The sequence below is a fragment of the Ascaphus truei genome, chromosome 11, assembly GCF_040206685.1.
Source record: "Ascaphus truei isolate aAscTru1 chromosome 11, aAscTru1.hap1, whole genome shotgun sequence".
NCBI classification, from domain to species: Eukaryota; Metazoa; Chordata; class Amphibia; order Anura; family Ascaphidae; genus Ascaphus; species Ascaphus truei.
This window is the reverse complement of record NC_134493.1, coordinates 44,308,145-44,317,694: the sequence shown is the minus strand read 5'-3', so window position 1 is coordinate 44,317,694 and position 9,550 is coordinate 44,308,145. Positions and strand designations below refer to the sequence as shown.

General features: G+C 50.2%; 1 protein-coding gene across 2 annotated transcripts in view; it reads left to right on the top strand.

Annotated features, from left to right (window-relative positions):
* The first annotated feature begins 323 nt into the window (after positions 1-323).
* Positions 324-9,550, top strand: part of SDK1 (sidekick cell adhesion molecule 1) — a 489,999-nt gene continuing 480,772 nt past the window's right edge. For both annotated transcript variants that reach the window (XM_075565975.1, XM_075565976.1), the window contains exon 1: positions 324-957. In XM_075565975.1, the coding sequence (XP_075422090.1) occupies positions 813-957 (145 nt within the window). In that variant the 5' untranslated portion in view covers positions 324-812. The remainder of the gene's footprint in view (positions 958-9,550) is intronic.

Genomic DNA, 9,550 nt, shown 5'->3' with positions numbered 1-9,550 from the left:
CCCTCTCCTCCCCAACAATCACCCCCCCTATCCCCTCAACAATATTCCCCCAACAATCCTCTCCCCCCTTCCCATCCCCAACAATCTTCCCATCCCCAACAATCTTCTCCCCCCCTCCCATCCTCTCCCCCCCCCCCCATCCTCTCCCCCCTCCCATCCTCTCCCCCCCCCTCCCCCCTCTCCAACAATCCTCTCCCCCCCTCCCATCCCCAACAATCCTCTCCCCCCCCTCCCATCCCCAACAATCCTCTCCCCCCCTCCCATCCCCAACAATACTCTCCCCCCCTCCCATCCCCAACAATACTCTCCCCCCCTCACCCCTCAATACTCGCTCCCCCTTCCCATCCCCAACAATACTCTCCCCCCCACCCATGGTTCGGCAGAACTTGTCCCCGGTTGGGGGCTGCGGGAGAAAGTTGCCCGCGGGTCACCGAGCCCCAGACATGCGGGAGCAGTGAGAGGAGGCGGGACCCCGAGCCGGCACTTTCTCTCCTCTAACTTGCGGGAGAAGCGGATTCTCGAGCCCGGAACTCCCTGCTATACCGGGGGACCGGAGCCGTGCTATACCCGGGGACCGGAGCCGCGCTATACCCGGGGGACCGGAGCCGCGCTATACCCGGGGGACCGGAGCCGCGCTGTGCCCGGGGGACCGAAGCCGCGCTGTGCCCGGGGAGGGAGAGCCGCGCTGTGCCCGGGGGACCAGAGCCGCGTTGTGCCCGGGGAGGGAGAGCCGCGTTGTGCCCGGGGAGGGAGAGCGGCGCTGTGCCCGGGGAGGGAGAGCGGCGCTGTGCCCGGGGAGGGAGAGCCGCGCAATGCCCGGGGAAAGGAGCCGCGCTATACCCGGGGACCGGAGCCGTGCTGTGCCGGGGGAAAGGAGACGCGCTATACCCGGAGGTCTCTCCTGTCCGTGGCCGCTTCTGCTGCTTCAGCTCCACATGCTGAGAGTTCTGGCTCAAGGTAAGAGCGGCAGCTCCTGTAATCCCCAGCAACGTTATACTGTATGTTACATACAACGGGGGCTGAGGGCTCCCATGTCGGGAGGGGGGTTAAGGGATCCCATGGGGGGGCAGTTGAGGGGTCCAATGTCGTGTGTGTGTGGGGGGGGGGGGTGTTGAGGGCTAACGTGGGGGGGGGGGGAGGTTGAGGGCTAACGTGGGGGGGGGGGTTGAGGGCTAACGTGGGGGGGGGGGGTTGAGGGCTAACGTGGGGGGGGGGGTTGAGGGCTAACGTGGGGGGGGGGGTTGAGGGCTAACGGGCTCACATGTGGGGTGGGTTGATGGCTCACATGTCGGGGGGGCGGGGGTTGAGGGCTCACATGTGGGGGGGGGGGGGCGGGGGTTGAGGGCTCACATGTGGGGGGGGGGGCGGGGGTTGAGGGCTCACATGTGGGGGGGGCGGGGGTTGAGGGCTCACATGTCGGGGGGCGGGGGTTGAGGGCTCACATGTCGGGGGGCGCAGGGGTTGAGGGCTCACATGTCGGGGGGGCGGGGGTTGAGGGCTCACATGTCAGGGGGGGCGGGGGTTGAGGGCTCACATGTCGGGGGGGCGGGGGTTGAGGGTTCACATGTCGGGGGGGGGCGGGGGTTGAGGGCTCACATGTCGGGGGGGGCGGGGGTTGAGGGCTCACATGTCGGGGAGGGCGGGGGTTGAGGGCTCACATGTCGGGGGGGGCGGGGGTTGAGGGCTCACATGTTACATTTCTGGGAGCTGCTGCAAAGGGTTGACGTGGGGTACGTGTAGGAGGGCCGTGGGCTAACGTGAGGTACGTGTCGTGGGCAGAGGGTTGATGTGGGGTACGTGTCGGGGGCTGACGTGGGGTATGTGTTGGGGCAGAGGGCTGATGTGGGGTATGCGTCGGGGGCTGAGGGCTGACTGGTACGTATCGGGGGCTGAGGGTTGACGTGTGGTACATGTCGGGGGGCTGAGGGTTGATGTGTGGTACTTGTCGGGGGGCTGAGGGTTGACGTGTGGTACTTGTCGGGGGGCTGAGGGTTGACGTGTGGTACTTGTCGGGGGGCTGAGGGTTGACGTGTGGTTCTTGTCGGGGGGCTGAGGGTTGATGTGTTGTACGTGTTGGAGGGGGGGCAGAGGTGGGGTACGTGTCGGGGAGCTGAGGGCAGATGTTGGGTACGTGTCGGGAGGGAGGGCAGAGGGCAGACGTGGGGTACGTGTCGGGAGGGGGGGCAGAGGGCAGACATGGGGTACGTGTCGGATGAGGGGGGCAGAGGGCAGGTGTAGGGTACGTGTCGGGCGGGGGGCAGAGGGCAGACGTAGGGTACGTGTCGGGAGGGGGGCAGAGGGCAGACGTAGGGTATGTGTCAGAGGGGGGGCAGAGGGCAGACGTAGGGTACGTGTCGGGAGGGGGGATGACATGGGTGTGTGTGTGTCGCTGGAGGAGGGGGATGACGTGAGTGTGCGGGAGGGGGGGAGGACGTGGGTGTATGTGTCGCGGGAGGGGGGGGGACGTGGGTGTATGTGTCGCGGGAGCGGAGATGACGTGAGTGTATGTGTCGCGGGAGCAGAGATGACATGAGTGTATGTGTCGAGGGAGGGGGGATGACGTGAGTGTGTCGCGGGAGGGGGGGAGGACGTTGGTATACGTGTGTGGTGGGGGAAGGATGTGAGTGTATGTGTCGCGGGAGCGAAGGGATGACATGAGTATGTGTCGCGGGAGCGGAGGGATGACGTTGGTATACGTGTGGAGGGGGGGAGGACCTGAGTGTATGTGTCGCGGGAGCGGAGGGATGACGTGAGTGTATGTGTCGCGGGAGCGGAAGGATGACGTTGGTATACGTGTGCGTGGGGGGGGGGGGTGGCTGAGCACAGTTTACTGCAGTTGTCAAGGTTTCATTTGGTCATATTTGTGCTACCGACTATCCGTACTCTGCGACTATCCTTCCTCTGCGACTATCCGACTATCCTTACTCTGCGACTATCCTTACTCTGCGACTATCCTTACTCTGCGACTATCCTTACTCTGCGACTATCCTTACTCTGCGACTATCCTTACTCTGCGACTATCCTTACTCTGCGACTATCCTTACTCTGCGACTATCCGACTATCCTTACTCTGCGACTATCCTTACTCTGCGACTATCCTTACTCTGCGACTATCCTTACTCTGCGACTATCCTTACTCTGCGACTATCCGACTATCCTTACTCTGCGACTATCCGACTATCCTTACTCTGCGACTATCCGACTATCCTTACTCTGCGACTATCCTTACTCTGCGACTATCCTTACTCTGCGACTATCCTTACTCTGCGACTATCCTTACTCTGCGACTATCCGACTATCCTTACTCTGCGACTATCCGACTATCCTTACTCTGCGACTATCCTTACTCTGCGACTATCCGACTATCCTTACTCTGCGACTATCCTTACTCTGCGACTATCCGACTATCCTTACTCTGCGACTATCCTTACTCTGCGACTATCCTTACTCTGCGACTATCTGACTATCCTTACTCTGCGACTATCCTTACTCTGCGACTATCCTTACTCTGCGACTATCCGACTATCCTTACTCTGCGACTATCCTTACTCTGCTTAATTCTAACATCTGCTTTCAGCTGGCATTTCTCTTGCGAACTGATCAGATTTTCTAGGCGCACGACATCAGTGTCGTGCGGATATTTATATATTGATCGATACCTAACGTTGGGAATAGTTTACTGTAGCGATCTGTGCAGCTGCAATTATAATGTATATATTTATTATGTCTGTGTTCATTCCAGGTCACAGGTGCTTCAGCCAGTATGTGTGAGGATTTGTTACTGTTGTTTATATTGGTTATTTATGTAATGAATATGTTTACAATGCGATTTGTTCGTGTACCAGGGGTGGGATTGTATCTGGGAAGGTGTTGTCATCCGTGTACCAGGGTGGGATGTATCTGGGAGATGTTGTCATCCGTGTTCCAGGGGTGGGATGTATCTGGGAAGGTGTTGTCACCTGTGTCCCAGGGGTGGGATGTATCTGGGAAGGTGATGTCACCTGTGTCCCAGGGGTGGGATTGTATCTGGGAAGGTGTTGTCATCCGTGTTCCAGGGGTGGGATGTATCTGGGAAGGTGATGTTACCTGTGTCCCAGGGGTGGGATTGTATCTGGGAAGGTGATGTCACCTGTGTCCCAGGGGTGGGATATATCTGGGAAGGTGATGTCACCTGTGTCCCAGGGGTGGGATTGTATCTGGGAAGGTGATGTCACCTGTGTCCCAGGGGTGGGATTGTATCTGGGAAGGTGATGTCATCCATGTCTCAGGGAGGTGGGAGAGTTCTTGTGGCGGGTGATACGCTTTTCTGTCACTCCAATATGGCACACTCACTGTTAATTGTTGCTCTCCTAATGAAGGTGTAAGAAGATGCCAAAACATTGAAACTGACGCTCGAATAAAAGTAATTCTTATTAAGACTGGTAGTGCCACATGGTTCTGTCATAAAGTGCAGTGAGCCCCTGTTGTATATATGAGCACCCAGCAGCTAATATGAAGGATGTGGTTCTAAAATTGTGTGCATCCCCTATCTTAAATATATGGGATTCTAGAACATTTGCACAACATTGTCAGAGGGGGTTTAAGTTGGAAAGAGGGGGCGGGGGCGGGGGAGAAATACATGTTTAATTACAGAAATGAAAAATCTTGTAATGGCTTAATGTCTATGAATGAGCAGTTTATACTGTTTCTTTAATGTTTATAATAACTTTATTTCATATAGCGCTTTTTTCCTAATGGGACTAAGTGCGTCACAATTACAGTATAGCACGCGGTACGCAGCATATAGAAAAGTTACCGACCCATCCCTGCCAGATGAGTTTATAATCTGTGATTTTGGTGCCTGAGGCACAAGGAGATAGTGGCTTGCTGACACCAGGAATTGAACCAGGTTCCCCTCATTCAAAGTCAGCATCGTTACTCACTGAGCCACTTATCCATTGGTGTATATATACTGTTGTCAATGGATATAGGTTTGTAGGCTCTCTGTATTCAGAGTTATTTGTTACAAATGTAGCATTCAGTGACAGACTGCTGGTAGCTCTCTGTAAAATGTGACACATGCGTGAGTTTTAATTTCTCCATGAAAATTGGTGTTGCAGGAAAGGTGTGACTTGAGATAAAGAACTCTGATAATGAACATTAACACTGGTGTTTCTACTGTATGCAGGCATTTGAAGATCTGGTATAGGGACACAAACCACACATTACTCTCTGGCCTTTTGCTTTTAAAATACAAGAGATTTAGGATGGAACCCTAAAACCACAATATTAATGAACTAATAATGCCATAACTTGGTAACCTTTTAAATGCCATAATTTGGTAACGATTTACCTACAGTACTCTCATATCTTCCAGGGGCTGGCAAATTCCAAAAACCTGCTCACCATGGACCACATGTGAGCTCCACTCTTGGTGGTTAGCTTGTTGGAGTTGCTAGTGGGAGCTACAGTTCATAGTCTAAGCAAGGGGTGCACAAACTGGGGGTGTGTGGGATTTCCTAGGGGTGGCGCGGCATTTATAGAGGCCCCGTGCGTTTAAATTAAATGCCCGGGGACAGCGCGAGGCCTCTGTAAATTTACCTTGGCTTCCAGCGACGCGTCTCCATGGCAACCTGGCGTGAAAAATAATGCGGGGTCATGTGACATCACATGACCCCGCTGCGTCATTTGACGTCAGAACCGAGAAGGGGGTTGGGGGGGGGGGGGGGCGCGAGCAGAGAGGATGATCAGACAGGGGGACGCAGACTTAAAAGTTTGCACACCCCTGGTCCAAGCAGAGGTTCCAACTCCAGTCCTCAAGGGCCACTAACCGTGCCGGTTTTAAGTATCCCCCTCTTAAGCACAAGTGATTCAGTCAAAATAATTGGGCCACCTGTGCTAATGAGAGCCTTCAGACCTGCACTGGTACTGGTCCTTGGGGACGGGAGTTGGAAATGGTTTGTGCATGATCTCACTGAGCTCTGGTTTCATTGCAGAGCTTTTTGTAATGCAGCACCACACTTATTTTAACTTGACTGATGTGAGCACACGACAGTGGCCCATATTCAGAAGTGGGCGGTCCCTGGATGTGACTTCCTTGGTGATCTGTCTGGGACAGCGAGGATTTGAGAACAAATGACATTTTCATGATATTGAGTTTTCCCTCTGACTCGCGATGGCCAGAGGAAACCTCCTTGCTGATTAGAAGTGGCCACATAATTCCTGTTTTCCATGTGGCTTCTAAGTGTCCAATGATCAAAGTGAAGGCGATTTGTATTTTGTTTTGAAACTGTGTTTGTATCACATTTTGAATGGATAAGGAAAAACAAAACATTGTGCAAAAAGTGTTTCTTAATATAAGCCATGCTAAAGGAAGAGTCACAATACTGAAGCTGATTAAACCTGGAAGTATAATGACTCACATAGGAGTCTGCATGGAACATGGTTCAGATTCAGATCAAATTGATCCCTTGTAATTTGGATCTAGAAGAGCATGGAAGATCCCACTAGTTCAGATCTATGCACACCTGTAGACCCCACTAGTTCAGATCTATGCACACCTGTAGACCCCACTAGTTCAGATCTATGCACACCTGTAGACGCCATGGTTCAGATCTGAAGCAGAATGGGAGACTCCTACTTATTCAGATCTCGAATCTGAACAGCAATTAGACCTCCATGGTTTAGAATAGATGAAGACCCCATGCAGAAGAAAAGCGCAAGGGATAGTGTTCGAGGATATGATTTGTACTTCAGGCCGGGCGTGTCCCCACACAGTGAAAAGGAAGCTAGATAATAATGAATGGAAGTTACTGCATCGTTATGTGTACATTACCTTACGTATCGCCTTAATTAATGTGGAAATATGCAAACTCTGTTTTTTGCTGTGTGACTATTCAGGTGCTTAATTTACTAAGCAGAGCTTTTCTACACAACACCTTCCGGAGCTAGAAGAATGTTGATCCAGGGAGAAATCTGATTGCCAATATTTAGAGTCAGGAAGGAATTTATTTTCCCCTTATGAGATCATTGGATAATGTGTCACTGGGGTTTTGTGTTTGCCTTCCTATGGATCAATATACTGTAAGTACAAATCTAGGATAAAGTATCTGTCGTAGCATAGCTGGAACTTGATGGACATATGTCTTTTTTTCAACCTCACCTACTATGCAACGATGTATATGCAATAACATTTCTTCATAAATATACGCCATTGTGTTTTAGTTCAAGTGAGAAACGACCAATATGAACATTCTGAAACGTACATATTTTTTTTTATATAGTAATTTGCGTCTTTTTAAAAAAAAAAAAAAAGAATTGCATCCTGGGACTCGGGCCATGATCGCAGCGGTGCTCCATTACACAATCTTCCCGTCATCGCCTCTGTCAATTTTTATTTTTAATCTGATCCAATTGATAAAGTTTCTAATTAATTTTTTTTCACGTGTCGGTGGTAATGTGTTTTGGGGATTATTTTCTAATGTATCACTGTTGACAGAACAATTAATTCTTTTTTGATGTGGCATTGAGGAATCCACTGCCGGTGACAGACAAAGCATAGGCATTTAAATAAACTTGTTGATAGAATTTCCCAGAAGGTTAACAATGTGTCTCTTAGATGGAAATGTATTTGCTCATGTACATGTTGCTAATATGGACAGCACCATACTATCAGTCTTATGCTGCTGACATTCTCCGAGATATTTCGAGCTGATTCCATGTTTGCGCTTCTGAATCATTATTGATTCATGAAAACTGTTTTTACTTTATTAAAAACCTCTAGCATCACCTTTTATATAATAAAAAAAAGATAGGATTTTTTAAATTCCGTTTTGATGAGCACGAATGAAACGACATGAAAACAAAGGAAATAAGAGTTGGTATTTCAACATTGAGACCTTAAGGTGGAAATTTCAGCTGAACGCGACAACTTGTGTTCTAACTTAAAAACTAAAATAGTCCTAAAGTTAAATATCTTCTAGAATGAATGACACCAATCTGAACAGAAATGTGACCTGTGTGATGCCCCCCAAAAATGACCAAACTGCTCCAGTCAGTTATCATGGTCTAGGAAATTTGGATGTGGCTGCTAAAATGCCACAGCAGGTAGTGTCTTCTATAACCCATTACCCTAAAAACCTTAATCTCTTGCCCTAATAGCTCTCACCCTAATGCTAACACTAATCGCCTACCTCGGGAATGAAATGGCAAGTGGCTGAACAATGGCTTAGTGTCCGAACGGCGGTGTTGAGGTGGACCGCATCTAATAGTTTCATTCCGGAGTTATCAGGCAACCACAATGATATAGATAGATATATTATAGCCCCAAATAGTCTTAAATACAATCCTCTTTTATATTATAACTAAATGAGTGGTTTGTAGCTTACTGTAAAAAAAACTATTTGATACACCCTGCTTACGTAGCACAAAGTATGAAGTATATCAATGAGGACAGAGAGGGGAATATATTTGGATATGTACAATAGAGGCCATATAGAGGCAGTTAGTAGCACTGACGTGCAGGAGGAGAGAAGGCCGTGCTGATGATGCAGCAGCTTCTGCGATCACGCACTGTCTAAACAGAAAAACGGAGGGTACAGTATTCTAGCTAAGTATCGTAGCGCTAGAAACGGCTCAATGCCCATATAATAACTTTCCAGCTATCTAACTGTGCTGTATCCTGATCCTTAAACCCCAGGTCCGGGCTACTATCGATCTCCCCAAAATTCCCTGCCTGCCTCAAGACTGCTTGCAGCGTGTGTGACGTCTCGTTTTCAAGGCGAGCAAGACTTATGCAGTTTATTAATGAACTTTTGCTGTTCCAATCCTTGTCCCGGTCTTATTTCTACATTCTTAACACACACCTCTTTAATGAAGCACATGGGTAGCTCCGCTGGCTGATATACATCTCGGATGCACTTACCTTGGCTCCTTGCAGACGCACTTACCAAAACACCCTCCTACTGTCTAAGTTCTCCCCACTTACCACTAAGGCTGCGTCTATAGTATTTCAGACGGAGGGGAGGCGCACACACGCTGCAATACTCTTGCAATACTCTTGCTGAAGCCTGAGCTTTATGGCTTTGCAGCGGGCACGATTTGGGGGCATGGCAATGAAGATTTGGAGGCGTGGCAATGACGTTCTGGCGCGGACGTCACTTCCCTACCTCACATCCCGATCCACCGGCATTTTTTCAGATGCAGCATCTGAAGCACTGTGCAGACAAGTTCACTTTCCCCCGGTCTGGAAATTAACTTTAATTTTGTGTGTGTTGTGTGTGTTTACCACCGGCATACAAAAAAGAAAAATGGCGTCACTTTGAAAATGTAACTTCACTTTGATTGGAGAAGACAGGTCATGTGATCATGCCATTGCGCAAAAAAATCACTTGTCTCTGTCTCCTTCAATTTCGCGCCTTTGCCAGCTCTGTCTGACGTGCGCGCTGGCGCCATCTATAGACATCCTCAAAGAGGACCATAGATGTGAACGTGCAGCGTGCGCGCGCCTCCCCTCAGTTCCGCTCCGTCTGCAATACTATAGACGCAGCCTTAAGATTGTAAGCTCTTCAGG